The 19,060-nt window shown below is 37.3% G+C and overlaps 1 protein-coding gene across 1 annotated transcript in view; it reads right to left on the minus strand.

Annotated features, from left to right (window-relative positions):
* CFAP47 (cilia and flagella associated protein 47) overlaps positions 1-19,060 on the minus strand; it is a 266,976-nt gene that overhangs the window by 51,436 nt on the left and 196,480 nt on the right. Inside the window, exon 57 of the mRNA XM_033053233.1 lies at positions 11,727-11,822. Coding sequence (XP_032909124.1) covers positions 11,727-11,822 — 96 coding nt within the window. The remainder of the gene's footprint in view (positions 1-11,726; positions 11,823-19,060) is intronic.

Genomic DNA, 19,060 nt, shown 5'->3' on the forward strand with positions numbered 1-19,060 from the left:
ATTAAAAAAAAAACAAATAAAATTAAGCCTAAAAGGGAATTAATAGAAAGATATTCTAGAAGGGATTGAGGACCTACATTACTTGACAGTGTTAGGATGACTCTGAATCATACAGAAGCAGGCTTTGGATGACTCAATGGTAATTAGGAGCTGCAGTGTTTCTGAACAGGGGCAGCTGCTGCAGGTCCTGTACCTCAGTGTGAACCCAGAAATGGAAACCATACACTATCAGCCACAATTCAGGAGGCAAGATAACGACTTCATTTTCACATGAAATACAAAACAAATGACTAAAATTTAGCTTTTACTTATTATTTTGCACAAACTGTTTCAGTTCCCAGTAAGAGACCAGTTTTCTTTTGATTCAGGAAGGAAGAAAACCAATAATTTCTGATTCTTTTCTAAAACTTTGTTAAAATATTCCCACAGATAAAACTACAATACCTTTCTGGAATAGAAAGAAGACATTTCCTCTGACAATAACTTGTGGTGAGGTAACTGGGAATAAAAATTGTCATGCAAGCAACTTAATCAGTCAAGATAATCCATTTTAGATCTGTCAAAAAAAAAAGCTGGCAGCCTTCAAATCTAAGACATTTTTTCTTTCCATATGGTTTAGTCTCTAAAGCAGCTCAAGGCACAAGTGATTTGCAGTCAAACACTGAACAAATGTAGGTACAAATGCATTTCCCAACAGTTCTTTGTCATAGGTGCCAGCTGAAGAAAAGCCAGAAGAAAAATAATCCTGCGTGTAAAGATGACAAGGAACTGATCTTTACACACTGTCATTTGGCATCAATCTAAAGGAAAAAAAAAGATTATTTTCTGATACATAGCAGCACAGAGTTGGAGAAGAGTAGAAAAAAAGAGTCAAAAAAATAGTTCATTTTTCTACAATCTATAGCTTTTTCTGGTTGAATATATTGGGTCTCAAAATTTAATTTAATTTTTGATATCTTCCTTTTGTATATAGACTAATGACCAAAAAAGTTAAAATGATGATCCCTTAGAGGCAATAGGCTACAATGGCAAAGAAAAGAAAGCTTGTGCAGTTTGTATCTACTGATGGTATTTGACTTCTTGACCCTGTTTTCAACATGATGTAGTAAAAGAATAAGAAAAATTCTATAATGGAAATTCTGAAAATGTTAATTCAGAAACTTCAAAGTAGAATAATTTCATGCATATAAGGCACATCCTTTTGACTAAAATTTTGATCAAAACCCAGAAGTGCACCTTATAATCCGGTGCGCCTTATATAAGGACAAAGTTCGGAAATTTCCCAACCTGGAAGTGTGAGCCATGAGCCGAGCCGTGATGCGCAGCGAGGGCCGAGCCGCGCCAGCCGGCGCCAGGGGTGGGCAGGAGTGCCAGAGCCTGCGTCATGGGGAGGGCGCTTAGGGTTGCGTTTACAGGCTACGCCAATCTGTGAAAAATGTTTGCAAATTGAGCACCTGCCAGTAAACCCCACGATTGCAGGATTCCATTATTAATTGGTTTCTTTGTTGCGTGCGGATCCTCGCTGTAAAAAAAAAAGTGCACTTTATAGTCCGGTGCGCCTTATACACGGGCAAAGTTCGGAAATTTGCTGACACCCGGAAGAGCGCCTTATAATCCGGTGCGCCTTATAGTTGTGAAATTACTGTATTTTTTTCCACTTTGGTTGCATTATTAAAGCATGTTTAAGGCATATTTGCTTGTCCAGAACTCTGCAGAGATCTTTTTTCATTTCTTTACTGCTAAACATTTCGGTCATTATGATCACCTAACTTGACTTAAATACATCGGATTTCTGAGAACTCATTTGAAAAAAATCAAGGTTCAGTCTCAATAACTCTTCTTGAACAAGAGAATTTAATTAGAAAAAAACACAGCCACTTGATTTAAAACTTGTCAGCGATATTGAATCCTCCACATTTCATTGAGAATTGTTCTGAGAGTTAATTAAGTTCATTGTTAAAAATAGTTTCACTTTTAATTTGTCTACTGAATAACACTCATTTGTTTTCAATCCCCGCTTTTTTCTGTGACAGGGAATGCTTCACCACCAACATTCTGCTTTTTATAGAGATAGGACAAATAAACTGCTACCAAAATTCTCTTTGGTCAGTAAAGTACTTTGGGATCACTGAATCTCTCACTCATCTTGAATCATTTAAACATACTTTTATTGTAAAGATGAACAGCAACTGCAGAAGGCAGCCCAGGCCAATTAACATTGAATACCAAACAGAAGGACTCTAGAAGTAAATAGGCTTCAAGAAGTTTGAAAAAAAACCCCCTGTATTTCTTCAATCAATAAGATTGCTGTCAAAAAGTAGAGGCACCAGAAAGCAGGAAAAAAGGCATTTCCACTTAATTCAGAGTTGGGAAAATTAGGTAAATCTGTAGACCAAAGAAAGAAAAATAACACAAAACTTAATTCTTGATTTGAAAAAGGGATAAATTGGTAAGAAGAAAAGATTAATTGGATACAGCTTGTAATTTTTCATTTGAAGGGATGCAAAGTGAGCTGGAAAGACGAGGATTATCTAAAATTTCCTCAACAGTTGCTGACAAGCTATTTTATTGTCTAGTACTATGTGCTATTATGTGTGATCAAGCTGATTTGCTTGTTTGTGCATGTAGATAACGTGTTGTTCACACAGGTCTGAAACACAGTTCTTTTCAGAAATCACATTATTTTCCTATTTAATGGAAAAGAGAAATTGTATCCAATAGCTAGAAAAAAAAAAGAAATTGGAACAGCCTCTAAGAGGACAGCATGCAATTCAAGTTTTGGGTTCTGCTGGTTGTATGTAGCAGAGGTAATAAAAAAAGGGAACAAACCTCAGGGATCAGCTGAAATTACTGGCACACATGGTGAAAAAGGCAGTGCTACCTGTAATTAATAGATATCAATCTTTATGGGCATATAATCTTTGTTTTATCTTAGTATCTTTCTGAAGGGGAAAAATTACTTAATTTGTAAGAGATTTTCAGTGCTTGCGAAGAAATCAGATAAAAACAATTCAACATCAGAAATTGTTGCAACACTATAGTTTTCACCTCAGTGTACAAAACACTCTTATAACACAAGCAGGGAAACAAGACAATAAAAAACATGATTTGCATTTTTTAAGTTCATCTACTACAAGAAAAACTTCTCATGTTAATTATACTGAATTTAACACCTTAAAGAGGCAGTTAGCAGTTCCAATTTAGAGATAAAAGAAACAGCCACATCACGAAGTTTCACAGACCTCTTGATGGTTGCATGGGATAATTTTCATTCTAAGTCTCCTTCTGGACTTTGTATGAAAATTTGTTTGAAAATTTATATGAATATCCCAATCTTCAACAAATTATTATGAGAAAGAGGATCTGCCTTTCAAGCCTCTGGGTTTTATTGGGAAACAACCATGGCTTCAGCAGCAGAAAGCCTTTATTACACCTATACACTGTTTCCCTGGTTTAAAAAGAATAAAATGCTAAATTCCTTCTCTCAAGTAAGAGAAAATTTGTGAAAATAAAATTATTAAGTACCTTAACAAGATGTGAATGCAGAAAGCACTTAAGGTTCAGTGCACTTTCACTACCACCTAAATTTCAGAGGTGGTAACTATTTTTGAAAACACAGGTTTTACTTAGTGTTACCTTATTAACAGTAAAAAGAGTAAAATCCTTGCACATAAACTAATGCATGGCAAAAATAATGTCCTAGCAAGAGGAGCCTGAGAAAATAAAACCCTCTTCCAATGCTCTCATGACCCTTTAAATGTGCTGTCATCTCAAAAGATGCTATTACTGTGCAAAGAAGTAAGCTTAATTTCCCTCCACTCAGCAGATGATACTAGACCAAGTGACTATGAGTGTAATAAAGTATTTTATGTACATTGTTAACATAAACTTTGGTGTTCAATGAAGAATTTTGTGCTGCATGCTTCAGTGGTTGTGAGTTATTACTCCTTCTTACAGTAAAGGTCACGATTCAAACACTTTTCAGCTATTTGCAATGTAAGTCCTGGTTCTGCATTTCTCCAAGAACACACAAATTATGTTCATTACTTAATACCAAAATCCCCTCTGTTGACTTATAGACTATGGCTTATGGGCAGGAAAAGCATCACATTGAAATAAAGGCCAAGTCTGGGTGACAGTTACAGCACATCCTCATCTTTCACTCACAGCAAACACAGCAGAAGTGCCCACATTTTCTTTCTCCTGCCTTGGTTTGGGGTTTGAGTGGGTTTTTGAGCTTGGTATCAGCAATGCATTTAAAGAAATAAATATTGTTTAAACCTAAATATTGTTGTAAGATGCAAGATTGTTCCTAATGCTGATGACTGAAGGTGTCAACCTGATCTTCAGGTAAATAAGGATTTTACATAAATATTGTAAAAGCTGAAGGTAAGATCCTTTATGCAAAGGCAGAGAAAAGAGAGATAATTTTTTGCTGAGGTTTATATGAAGAGAGAACTGGTATTAGTGATAGGCATTCTCTTTGCAAATACACCCAGGCAGGTACAATCCCAATGGCTTTATCAAAACAAAACAGGTCTGCCTAATCATTCAGGCTTTGTGACAGAAAAGTAAATCAGGGAATCCAAATTCCCTCTGGTAACTGAAAGATATCAATTTTTAATGAGATTGTGAATAATTTATTATCTTTCCCATTAAAAAAAATATTTTGAATAATTTTTTAATCTTAGTAATAGTATGACAAAATATCTAGGGAAGAATGAAAGCAACAGAGTACGAAGAATATGATGTTCATTTTAATTAAATTATTCCCCCCTTCAGAGTACAGCTTTAAAGATCTCATTTGGCAAGAAACGGAGCTACAGCATTATTGATCCTGGTTATATCTTATAAGCAAGGAGAAATACATAATTTTGAGGTGAACATATAGATTATGGTCATCAAAACAATTAGCCACACAAATAATCCCACCTCTATTCATACCACAGCAGTTAGAATACATGCCTGAAATACACATTTACATCTCCTGTAATTACAGTGCAAGTGAGGCAGATGTTTAAATTTAAATTCTTAGGTGTCTGGGGATTGTTTTACCTACCTGAACTTCATCAGATTCAAATATGCTACTGAGCCAAGACTGAAAAACCTAAATGCATCTTTCCCCATAATGAATAATCTGACTTGTGAATCCAACTGCTACCAGCTATTATTTCAATTAATCACATACCCTGCCACAAAACCAAACATATTCTTTAAGTGTGTATACACTTTATTATGTATGTTTAGGGGAGAGGACCCTCTTAAATGTTAAACTTCCTTATTCAACAGGACCTTTTCTGCTAATTGTAAAAAATGTTGGATCTAGCTATCACATACAGTGCAAAACTAAACTCAGACAACACAGACTTCAGCAAGAAGGAGAAAATGCACATCTGCATCCCCAGAACACTCTGACAGCTTTCCTAACTTAGTCAAACAACTAGTCCTGAAAATTTTGTGACTAGAATCATGAATAAATAAAAACATTAAAAAAACACCCTCTTCTTTCCTTTCAATTTCTTCCTGACTGCAATTCAGATTGAGATTGCATTTAATTACAGCTCAGAACATTTTCTGACAGCAACAGAAATATGCATGTATTGATGGGTTGTAGAACTCTGATTAGAGAAGATAGACAAAGGAATTTTTAGAGAAAATGTGTAGAAGTGAGTTAATTGTTTGGCCAGGACAATTATGGAATGACCTGATTGTATCAATTTGACTTATGTGATTGGTTTTTACAGAAATACAAGATTAAAAAAAAAGAGACACTCTCATGTTACACACCTGAGACTTTGCTACATTGCACAAGTTCCAAAAGGGATTCCAGGCACATCCTGCTGTTCACAGCACTTACACAGAGTACCAAAGGTTTGAAAAACATCTAACCCTTTTCTCCTAAATATCTCCTAAATACCTGTGCCCAGTGACTCTTCACACTGCACTGGAGCCTGGACTTCTAAGAACATCTTATGCTACTTGGAAGGAGAAATAAAGGGTCAGAACAGGGATTATCATAGATACGTAAAAAATTTAACACTTGGGAAATGAGACCTTTAAAATCAAGCTGATGTACAAAAGGTTCTGCAAACCAAATTCTGATTAGGAAAAACCTTAATGGTTGCTTGACTTTAAAGTGTTCACCACTATATTGAGAATTCTGTTACCACTGTGGGTAAAAATTGTTGTTTAACTACTGAATGCATACTACATATATATATATGTATATATATTTTCTTTTTACTTTCTCTTATGTCTTATACTTGACACCCATTCCTCATTGACAAAAAGAAAAAAAAAAAAATCTATGAAAGCATTTGACAAAAAATGTTCTAGAAAAACTCAGTATATGAAAAAAAAGAACCTTAGTTCAGCAGTGTAATTATCAAGCACTTTTAAGGTATAAAATGTCAAAGTAGAAAGATCAGTTTCAATAATGCCTTCTAGCATTTATGCTTTAAAATAAAATCTGTGCCCTGGAGAGTTACTTAATAAGATAAGTTTGAACTATCTTCTCTCCTGGAAAGTATACAGTAATTAAACCAAAAAAAAAAGGAGAAAGCTCAAGCCAACTAGTTCTTCTCTCCCTCAAACCCTCAGACCTATTTTTGAAAAACTTAAAATTGTATCATAATCTTCCATCTCCAAATGTTCTTACGGAAAAGTTTCACTTTCCCACACATACCCCACTTCTCCTTTTTAAAATGTTAAGAGAAGGTTTTCGAGAATTCCATAGGTTTTTTTCCAACCTCTAAAGAAAAAAAAACCCACTATAATTGTTCCAAATTTCCATACATGTTTTCTATTAATACAAATGCCAGTAGGACTGGGTACTTTTTGCGTGTCTTTCATTTTTAGTCCTTTATCCTCTGGTTAAATGAGCATCTCCAACATACCTTCAATGTTTCTCAGAGCTCAACAGCTGGATAAATATGGAAAGTCAACTTAGAAACACAAATGAAGAAAAGCTACTGCAAAAACAACAGCTTTAGTTCTCAGTCAACAAATTAGCTAGTTTAGGGCAGGATGTGGAAGCATCTTGCACAGATGAATTAATGGGAGATGGAGATATCATTGTTCCAAGAGCAGATGAGGAAGGGGGAAATGGAAATAAAACAGACATCCAGAAAATCAAACCTCTTCATTTGCTCAAGAAACAACTGCTCAGTACTGTTGGTAATTTTCCCACTGTGCATGTGCTGCTGGAAACAAAAGATTAGTGCGGATAATTTTTTATAGCCAATTTGGAGCTAGACATAGATTTACTGAGTAATTTACAGATTGAAACAAATCTGTATCTCTGGAGTTTTCACTGGGTTTATTACCTAAACAGGTGAAGGTTAGAAACAAGAATCAGGAAGAGGAATTAAACAGTTCTGTCTTATTCAAGGACACATCCTGGCTCCATCTTGTCCATCCACAGCTGTTATCAAATCCATTAGCAGCAATATGCTATTCTAAGTCAAAATTAATAATCTTTCCATTTTCTAGTTCTATTGAAATTGAAGGAGATAATTTCTTATCAAGTTATAAAACAGAGCAGATATGTTTAAATAGAGAAATAGGCCAAGATAATATGAAATAACAGCCTCCCCTGAGGCTGATTTGCATAGTTTAAATGCTCTGAAGTACTGTACTTCTGGGTGTTAAGTAACAAATTAGGATATTCTGAAGGAAACCTACTGAATGGCCTAGCTAAAATCTGTGAGGTAATTATAGCCTGAAAATCTGTTTTTCATGATAAATCCAAATGAGAAGTCTTATGTGGATCTGCATGACACTATGCAAAATCTGGTTTTCTGATGTCTTCCCTTCTTTCATTTGCACCCTGAATATCTTTTTTCTTTTCTCTTGTTTTGCAACATCAGGAGAGCACACTGAAAGAGATAAATCATTTCCTTACCCAGTCAAGGGAATGCACTACTCTACTCCTTCAACTCACAGGACTTTTTTTAAGAGAACAGTAACTGAGAATTTTTGCTTATTGTTACAGTGCTGCCTCTCGCTTCCTTAACTTATTTCACTATAATGGATTACTGGCAAACACATATAAAGATTTATCTTCAGCATATAATCTGCAAAGAAAGCAAAATTAAAAGGTAAAAAGAGGGCTTATAACAGGCCAAATAAATACATATAAAATATGTATGGCCTGAAGAGATTGCAGAGAAGTACAAAGAAAAATCTTTAAGCTTGGCCCTTCTTTACAGTAGAAGGCATGAGTGCCTTAAAATATGACACAACAATTTTCCTACTGATTTTCCCTACATGAGGACAGCCCCAGGTGTGCTGTGGCTTTAGAGAGCTCTCTAAGATTTTCCTTGCTGACAGCGGAGACAACCAGCACTCAGGAATGCCACCAGCTTCAACTCACAGATTTTGTCAGACATCTCTCCAGAGATAAATATGGCTTAGACCTCATCATTTGTGCTGTCTTACCCCAGGACTCAGTAATGATCCTGTTTCTCTGTCAGCTATAACATGAGGACACTGCTCTTTTAGAATGTTTCATAGGGGAGAGGCAAGCCAGGCTGAGTCAGTAATCAGGAAAATGCCATGTGCATGGATTAGGCAGGGATCCCACACCTTCCTTTCTGCTGGAAATTTCACAAAGCAAATCTACATCTGTACAAGCTTCCAGGTACCATGACAGTACATCAGAGAAAAATGAACGAGGGAAAATGCCAGCTGGAGGTTTAAACAAGGAACAGACATACAGACAAAAAATGACAGACAGTAGAGAAGAAAGAAAAGATGATTTTCAGTCCTAAGAACTGAATGTACCCACAGCTGGAGGAACACTATCAGCTGGAGCACTGATGGTTGCCTTCAACAGAACCTCTGATGGAACTTATAAAGTGTAAAATTATTTCTGCTTGTTGTGAGGGACCAAACCCTGGTCATTAAATGCAGTTAAAACATAGAAGAGGAAAGAAAACTTAGTATTTTCCAGCATGTTTTCAAAATAGTCTGCTAGAATGGAGAAATATTTCTCACAGCTCTCTATCTTTTTTTCCTTTTCTCTGGCTCTTCAAGTCATTTTGAGATAATGAAAGCATTATAAAAGAAACAGAGAGAACTAAGGACAACCAGGGCAACCAAGTATGTTGGTTTTGTGTTTTTTTCAGTCTTTGAAAGCAATAGTAAGAAAAAATGACAGTGCATGCAAAATTACTGAAAGAAAAAAAGCAGATGCAAATAAGTACAGAATTCAAAAAGCAAATCTTGAAATCTAGTATTTTAGGGAAATGGCCTGAGGACCTGAACAAATTTATGCCATTTCTTAGGTGAAATTAGTTTAAAAGCCAAATTATCTATAATCACAGTGGACTGTACATGACATTAAAAGTATGCTAAAATGCTTTCTCAAAGAGTGTTGAATAAAATATGAAATTGTAATTGTAACATGCTTCCAAAGAGCAAACACAGAATTTTATTATCTCAAATATGACTGCCATCATCTGGTTTTACAGTGCAGGCAGATTTTTGGAAAATGTCTCACATTAAATGAATTTATCAAATATATTTCGTCTTTCCTTCCTAAGTGGTCAGCAATGTTAACAAATACATATATTTTACAAAAAAAGCAAGTTAGAAAAAAAAATTTAAGGAGTCAATCATGAAGTCCTCCATGGAGAAAGAGATAAACATGATACAGGTGACGCGGCAGCTTAAAACAGAGAAGTTTAAAAATGTAAAACTTGTGCTGAAATATGGAGAGAGATCTCTAAAAAGCATTTTCAGTCAAATGCCCTGGCTACTGTTCCTGTTTGATGCTACACCAAGTGGTTACCCAGAACAGCAGCTAAGCCATAAAATGTGATGACTGGAATTTGAAAGCAAAATGGGATCAAACCTTCACTTTGAGGACTGGGTGAAGTAACACAGTTCGTGTTACTGGGAGCCAGGGCAGGGAAAAAAGGATACTCTGCTCTGAGCAGCAATTTCACAGCATGGCTAGTATTTTGGATTTCTTGAGAAAGGATGACAAAAAAATGACTCCTAGATTCTCAGACTATCTCACTATTTCTGAATTTCTCACCTTAGGTTTTAGAGTGAGTGAGGAAAAAAATAAGTAATTAATTAGCAATAAGCACAGTTTTTCCTTAAGCATGAATGTTGCTCATAAAATAACTCAGTAATCATATTCCAGCAAGTCCATTAAGAATAATATTGAGCTCCAACACATTTTCAAAGTATTGTTTCTTTTTTATAGGGAATAATGGTAAGCAGTAACACCTGCATCTAATCTGATCTTCATCTACTGATTAAACCATTAAAGTATTTCAGATATGAAGTAAGGAGAAATTACAACTTATAGAGATTTCTCTGCTGCTCTAATATCTCTGTGAAGGGAATACTCTTTCAGTTTTACTGTGTACATTAATTAGATTGCTTTGGACAGTTCCTCACTGCTTCTGTGAAAAAAAAAAAAAATATATATATAGAAGGTCATGGTAAAAGTTACAGCTTTTATGTATGTCTGTGTAAAATGTTGTGCTGGTTTCAGCTGGGGTAGAATTAACTTTCTTCCCAGTGGCTGGTATGGGGCAGTGTTTTGGATATGTGCTGATCACAGTGATGATAATATAGGGATGTTTTTGTTATTGCTGAGTGGGGCTTACACAGATCCAAGGCCTTTTCTGCTTTTCCTGCTGCCACACTGGTGAGGAGGCTGGTGTGCATGGGGGCTGGGAGGAGACACAGCTGGGACAGGGGACCCAGAATGACCAAAGGGACATTCCAGACCATGAGACATCGTGGCTCAGTGTGTAAAGTGGCACAAAGAATGAGCAAGGGGGGATGTTGGGAGTGTTGGTTTGTCAGCCAAGTCACTGTTAAAATGTGATGGGGCCCTGAAGATGTCTGAAAACCTGCCTGCCCTTGGGAAGAAGTGAAAGAATTCCTTGCTTTGCTTTGCTAGTGTGGCTTTTCATTTTCATATTAAACTGTTTTTATCTCAGCCCACGAGTTTTCCACCTTTTACCCTTCCAATTCTCTCCCTGATCCTGCTGGTGGGGGAGTGAGTGAGTGGCTGCCTGGGGTGTGGCTGCTGGCTGGGATAAAACCACAAGAAATATATATATATATGCAAATGACATGACATCCAAATCAATTCTTACACCTCTTTTTCTTTTAAATCCTTCTTTCTATATCACCTAGAAATGTTTTGAGGCATAATAAGCTTCTAGAAGGGAAAACAAAAATAGTTCCTTTCTGGGAACAGTAAGGTCTGCAATATCTGCAATATCATTTACAAAACAAAGAACTGCCAAGTACATCTACAGGAAAATCTTAGCATGTGGCAAATTTTTTTAAATTAAATTGCAAACAAGTGATCCTCATTTCATATTTCTAAACAAGGTCTTTTTTGTGAGATAGACACTATTTCTTCAAGGAAAATGGTATGGCTTATTCTGTTATCTATATTAACATGAAACATGCTGTGTATCTAGAATGAAATTTTTTTTTTTCTGTTGATTTGGTAAAAATTAAAATCAGTTACAATTGACATTGATTTTTGGAATTTCTTTCCTCTCATTTTTCTTCTTAACTGATCCTTCAAACTACAAAAATTTATTTTTAAAATAATTTTCTTAGAAACTACATATTTTTCTACTCCGGTACTTCAAGTTTTAGGAAACTGCAACTTGCTGCAAGTTAAGCTAACAAAATAAGTAATACTAATAGTTTAAATCTATATTAAGAGTTATGAAGCTCCATACCATGTGGATGTTTAACCATGAGACGAAAAACAGATTCCGCACAGGTGGCCTGAGACAGGACAGAGGTACTCAGATCCTGATTCAACAGCTCCTGATCTAAAAAACAAAAAAAAAAGAAAAAAAATTATTTGTGGAAACACATTTAGAATTCAAAATTGATGGAACAATTTCCCCAATAAAACAGCTTCACAGATAGAGGTTTTATAAAATACATCCTTGCATGGGAGCACATGGTCCATTTTCTCCCACTTTGCTTAAAGGTTCTGTCAGTATTTTCCTCATTGTGTAGTATATATACACTATGGGTATTTTTTTAAATAGAATTAAAATGAAATTACACAGCATCAAGAAAACACAAAGCTTAAAATTTTTTTGAGCTAAATAACATTTAGAGATTACAAAATAAACTATTTTCTAAATGGAAAAAATCAAGTAGCAATGAAAGCCATGGTGACATGAAATGTAAGAGCCACAGGCTCAGGACCAGCAGTGCAGACACAGCTGCAGACGAGAATTGCTTTCTTGTTGACAAGTTACTGGATCAACCAACAGATCACCTCATAAAGACAGAGGATTTAGATATTATTTAGATTGTTTCACTGATCACTGTCAATGCTGTGGATAAATGAAAAATGAGATAGGAAAAAACTGGGTTAGAGTCCAATTTTATCAACAGGTTTTGAAACTGTTCAAGAAGCCAAAGGAAATTCCTTGTAGGAAAAATGTCTAGTAGCTAATTCCAAGCACCTGAGACCAACAGATAGACCATATCTGTACAGTATGGCATATTAAAGTGTGATAACACTGAATGATGAACTGCTGACATGAAGGCAGGATACACAGGATTCATCCAACAGCCAGGGAAGACTGTCATTTGGGGTTACAGAACAAAGTTAAAATAGCTTTCAGAAACAGAATAATGATCAAAGATGTTCAGGAAGGCACAGAACAGCTCTCTTGGCACTATCATTCTTGGTTCTTGCAAGACACAAAACATCCCCAAAATTATTTCATCTCAAGAACAATGTTTTGGGTTTCAGAAACCAACTTAGAGGTTCAAAGTAAGATTTGCAAACTATAAGAAAACAAAAAGAATTGAAGGCCCCTTTCCAAATATTAAAAGATGGTGCATAAGAAAAGACAACACACTCATTTTAATATATCAATAAAACAACTGTATCATCTTCTTTCCTGACCTGTGAGACTGCAGTGGTAAAAACAAGGTTATAGTGAAACCTTCCTCTTTAATGCTAATTATTTTGTAAGAATTATTTTCTATTTTTTTGCAGGATGCTAATAAGCTGAATGCTTTAAATTTCCCCTACCAGAAGAATTTTGCAAACTTTAAAATATATGGTATTTATAGTTTATATCTTTCTACACATTCAGCTAGAAAATAATTTTCACACAACTATCTAACTAATCTCCAGAGATCTTATTTTATCTGAAATATATAGTTTCACTGTATGAAATTATAGGCACTAGGCTATGCTTTATGATACTTCAAAATTGCATTTATCAGTTCAGAGGTGCATTTATATACTGCACATAATTTTTTTAATTGGTAGCTAAAATAATTATTTGAATTATGTCAAGTGATGTTAGCACTTGTATTCTAAATTGACTAGATGACTGAAAATAGAATAGCATTTCTTCACATCGTTACTATTTCACTCTAACATTGACATATTTGTATATATACAATAATACTTAGTCCAATGTATTTTGCCTGAATGAAAAGTGACCAAGTAGCAGACTTGTCTTCGAGTACTTAGCTCAATTGCATAAAGTCCCAGAAAGTAGTTTGAAAATATATTGCAAAGCACATTTAAAAAGTTGTAATTCTAGTTTAGAAATCTTTGAATGGAAGAAGACAGAGCCAGTTTACTGTGAATGGAGCCTTATCTTGGACACAGGGTAAGTTTTAATAATCAATCTTACACTGCCACAGACAGCTGTTTGCTACTGCAGGTAACACTGGATTCCAGAGGAACCAGTCCTCCTCCCTTATCCAATTCCTAATTACTGCTGTAGCTTTAGCCTTTTCTTTGAGCACAGCCCTTCAAACTCTGAAATGAATATCCTCTATAAAAGCTGTTGCAATTTTTTTTTATTGAACTATATATTGGGACCATTGAAAATATGAAATTGAATTGTCCACATTGCCTGAAATAAAGCATTATGGTATTAACAAACCACTAATATTTAGGGATTATTCTTATACAGGTTAACTCTGTGGGCTCTGGTTTACACTGGAGATTTTAGCAGTTTCAATTATTTATATCATTTTTTTGTTGCTTCCAAAAATACTCTTAGTAGAAATACTATACAGTGGTGTTTACAGAAAAGAAGTATCATTCAACCTGAAACAGCTGAATTAGTGCAGGTTGCTAAACCATCTGTAACAAGAGTTTGCATACACTGTAGTTCTGGTCATTGACTCATTTTGGGGAAAATGACCTGCTGTCAAATAAACATTACTCACATGACTATTCTTCATGTAGATGTGAATAAGAGCTTCTTTTAAGCATCCAAATGTCTAAATCCTGGGAAGAAAACTTACTGCTATTAAATTCAGGAGGAAAATACCTAGTTTAAAGAGGTCCAGGGAGGTAGCAATAGTAGTTTTATTTACTCTATAATTATTCCAAATAGAGGAGTGTTTGTGCTACAACAGCAGTCAAAATTCACAGAAAGAAACATTTCTGAGGAATAACACTCTTGGGTTTGACAAAGCTTCAGAAATGCAAATGAAAGCTACAGAAATGGTCCACATAGGACAATTCCCAATTAATGTCTATTTTAATTCCTGAACTTTGCAGTTCTAAACATACAGTAAATTCACGAATACAAGCCGCACTGAGTATAAGCCGCATCTCTGGGTGTTGGCAAATATTTCGGTTTTTGTCCATAGATAAGCCGCACACGAATATAAGCCGCTCTGTCGTTCGCAGCGAGGACCCGCGTGCAATTAGTAATAGAACCGCGGGAGGGCGGGGTTTACTGGCTGAGCTAAGGCTGTGCAGGCTCGGCCCGCTAGGGGCTGCTGACGGGGCCAGGTGGCCCAGCCCGGCGCTGCCGCTCAGGGCCGGCCGCCGCTGCCACTGGGCTCGGTCACCCCGGGTCGGCGCTGCCCCACGGTGGCAGGCAGGGACGGAGCTTCCCCCGCTCCTACGGCAGCGGCGGCGGGCGGGGACGGAGCTTTCCCGCGCCTGTGGCGCCGGCGGTGGGCAGGGACGGAGTTTCCCCGCTCCTGCCGCGGCGGCGGCGGGCGGGGACAAAGCACCCCGTCGGCTCCCCGAGCTGCGGCAATGGCTGCGCGGGGCTCCCGTCGGCTCCCCGGGCCACAGCAATGGCGGAGCACCCCCCCCCCCCCCGGACCGCAGCAATGGCAGCGCGCGCTTCCCCCCCGCTCCCCGGGCCGCAGCAATGGCAGCGCGGGGCTCCCATCGGCTCCCGGAGCCACAGCAATGGCAGCGCCGGGCCCCCCCCCGTCTCTCCCCTGGGCTGTGGCAGAGGAGGAAAGAGAGCTCTCCCGCCTCTCTCCCCGCCCCCCGTGCTGCCTGCAGGCAGCCAGGCTCCACCCGCGGTGCAACAGAGTAGCGATTTGTAACAATCGCAAAATGCCGACTTTGCAGCTGCTCGGGTCGGCACTCTGGCAGGCACTTCTGAGGTTGTAAATGTCAGAAAATTATTCACATATTAGCCGCTCCTGATTATTAGCCGCATTTCCGGTTTAGGAGCAAAATCTTAGTCAAATTGGTGCGGCTTGTATTCGTGAAATTACTGTAATTTCACATCTATACAGAGCAGAAATTGCCTATGGAATGTTATTTGAAAATAAGACAGACAACTTGTGTAATTTTCTTTAAAGCATGAAGTAAATCTATAAACATTGATGTTTATTGCTGTTACACTTCAATTGAGATGCCCTGTTTTCATTGTTGATACCGTGAATTCCCTAAAGAAGGGCCACATGGACTGAAAAACAATTCCTAAAGATCAAGATCAGTCAGGCATGTCCCTGAGTTGCTGCCTTCTGTTGATTTCCCCATTCCACCCTCTTTCTGGCTTCTAGTAACATCAGCAATAAGCCTGACATATTATTTCTCAGAATAAGTAAGGGCCAGGAATGCTACACTGAACTTGTGCATCCATAATTTTGCTTAAAAGACTAGATTTCCTCTGGAAAGAAGGAAATAAGAATTCCACTTAAGTGTCTCTCCACAAAACAAATTGCAGAATGAACAACATCTAAATACAGTTTGAATGCATATATCTACTATCTTGTTGTAATTAAAACAAAGCAAACTTTATGTGCAGGTCATCAAGAGCAACTGAAAATTAATCTGACTAAAAAATTCAAGAAAGACTTTAAAGGACAGGCATGATTATCCTTTCATAAAGATTGTGGTACAGATTTTATTTTTTCCAAGAAGACCTTTTGTAATTCCACAGAACACAGAAACATTATATTATCATGATGTCAGTTCTACTGATAGGTAAAGAAAAATGGAGACTGAAAACTTTGGATGTATAAAAAGAAACATTAGTCCTTCACTGTCTAAGCCAGATGCTTCTGTCTCTGTCACTATTCCTGAACAACTTCCTGAGACAAGCTCATGCTCAACAGCTAGAAAGATGACTGTTTTCACTAAAAAAATTAAACAATTATTTTCTCAGAATTTCATAATCTACTAGGCTTTAGTTATAATATTTAAGCTCTAAAAATAATTTCTGACTAAGTTGCATCAAAGATAAGTTTAATTATTATTCTTCTTCATTATTTTGCGAATAGCACACAGGATTAGCATTCTTACAAATAATACCTCATAGTAATGGAATACTAAACTGTGCTGTCTGGCATTAGATTTATTCTCAATAAGACAAGCAGTTTGCATCTCTTAATTGCTCTTGCTGTACAAAACAGAATCCCAGCTTGCACTTTCCACTAGAATAAACCATCCTGCATTCATTAGACATAACAGGAATCTTTATACCACAGACGTAATACACACCTACACTTCAAAAGTTTATATAATCAGTTCTTTCTTGGTCAAATAGGGTGGTTTGCACTGCTAGTAATTCACAGCACTTCTAACTCACATGGTCTGGCCTAAGAAAAGCACACAGAGTAGATGGAGTGAGGGGAAAATACAAAGGGTTAACATTTTAGTATGAAAATTGCATTACCAATAATGTAAAAGTTCACTTTGTCTTCAGCTGTTCTAGGAATGATGAGTTGATGAGCAAAGCAATTCAAAACTAAGGTACACCAACAATTTATCAAGGTACCTCTGAACTGAAGCTCTACCATCCATGATGTCAGTTCCTCTCCCTAATTTACATTGCAATCTCTATCATCATCCATGTCATTAATAAAGGTCTGGAATAATATGGGCCCCAAAGCTGACCCCTGGGGTGCAACAATCATTACCAGCCAGCAGTTGAATGTCAAGATGTTGATCACTATCATTTGAGACCAGTGCAGCCAAGTTTCCAATCCACTCAGCAGTCTGTTCATCAAGCCTAGACTTCCTTAGCTTCCAAACAAGAATGTTACAGGATACAGTGACAAAGTCTTACTAAATCATGGTCTATTACATTCACTGCTCCTCTTTTATTTGCATAATCACGCATTTCCATACAGAAGGCAATCACATTTGTCAATCATGATTTGCACTTAAGAAATCCATTTGACTACTCCTGATTACCTTCTTGACCTTCATGGGCTTGGACATGGACTGTAAGAGAATGTGCAAATCATGGGCTACACACACTGCAAAAGGAAGTGTCCAATGACCCCACCAGTGGTTCAACTGAGGCTGATAATCCTATTGTTCCTTCAGTCTTCCTTCTATCTCTTTTCAAACGAGGAAATAACAAAGCCTTTTCCCAGTCAACAGAAAAATCTCCTGATCAACAGGAATTTCCGCAGAGAATAATAGTGCAATCATATTTGCCAACTGTAGTATTACATTATATTGTGAATTTCATCTGGATTTGGGAATCTGAATACATCCAGTTGCTCTAAGTCCACACCCTGTTGCTCCCCTGCAGGTTGCACATTTCCCTCTCAAAACCAGAAGTTCTTCTACCACAGCATTCATCCAACTGCTGAGGCTCTTGCCATTCACACATCCAGCAGTGCCAGGGAGAAACCTCAACAATTCCTGACTGCCTCAGAGCAGAGCTGTAACTTCCACCCTCACAGCTTCCATCTGGATTACAGAAGTGATGACTGCACAATCTGAATGACTGCTCAAGAGCAGCTCCTGTGGTGTGCAGTCAACTTTTACGCTTCCTTTTCTACTGTGGGAAGCACTTTGGAGCCTTGTGTGCGTGCACTGAATGCCACCTGCTGCAGGACCTGTCCTGTGTCCATGAGCAGAGCCAGGCTGCAGTGCTCCTTGTCACCTCAGGACACCTATAGATGCCAGGTAAGCAGGAAGCTGGACAAGACTCTGTTTCTCTCAATTCCAAGATCTCTCCTGTCTGCCAGGAATCCTGCTCAGCAGCTGAACTCTGGCAGTGTCCCCAAGATCCTGGCCATGATTCACTTGGCCTGCAAGCACTGAACAGTTTGCATGCTGTTGCTTCTTTCAATGTTTTCCAGAAGAGAACATCAACTCACAAGAGTCATTTATAAATGGTATTCTGTTTTGTGTCAGTCATGAATGAAAATATTTCAGTAGTTAAACAGGGAGAACTGCACTGAAGTCTGACAGAAAAAAAACCTGGCCAGCAAAAGTACAGAGTGTTTACTCATGAGACCAAGATGCTCTTGACTTTAAGGTAAAAATATTTCCAAGATCCCCCATATATGAACTGTGTATGTAGAAAAAGGTGTGTTACTTTATTTCTAATTCATATTTAGAAGGTAGGGTTAAAAAGTGTGATTTTAATGCAACAAATAAACAAATCCACAGTTTCTAAAAATTACGTTTCTTCACTAATTCAGTGTGCCTAAACCCTGAATCTCAACACAAGTTTGTAAACATGGCTTAAAACTTACCTTTGAACAGGTTTGATTTTTCTATTCTTTTACAGTTTTGTTGCTAGTTTTCTTACATTTATTTATTTATGAAGACAAAACTGGAATTTTTGGTATTTTTAGATGCTGGGACATGCTTTGGCAGCTGTTTTCTGATGCTACACACATGTTAAATTCAAATAGGTGGAGATTCAGAAAACCTTTTAAAGTCTTCTGATGCACTCAAAGTGAAATTTCCTCTTTGAGTAAATTTTAGTTATCAATGAGAACGTGGGATTTAGAACCTGAGTTCTTACAGCATTTGTGAAAATCCCAGTATGGACAGTTACTCGTCAATCTC

The sequence above is a fragment of the Catharus ustulatus genome, chromosome 2, assembly GCF_009819885.2.
Source record: "Catharus ustulatus isolate bCatUst1 chromosome 2, bCatUst1.pri.v2, whole genome shotgun sequence".
Taxonomy (NCBI): Eukaryota; Metazoa; Chordata; class Aves; order Passeriformes; family Turdidae; genus Catharus; species Catharus ustulatus.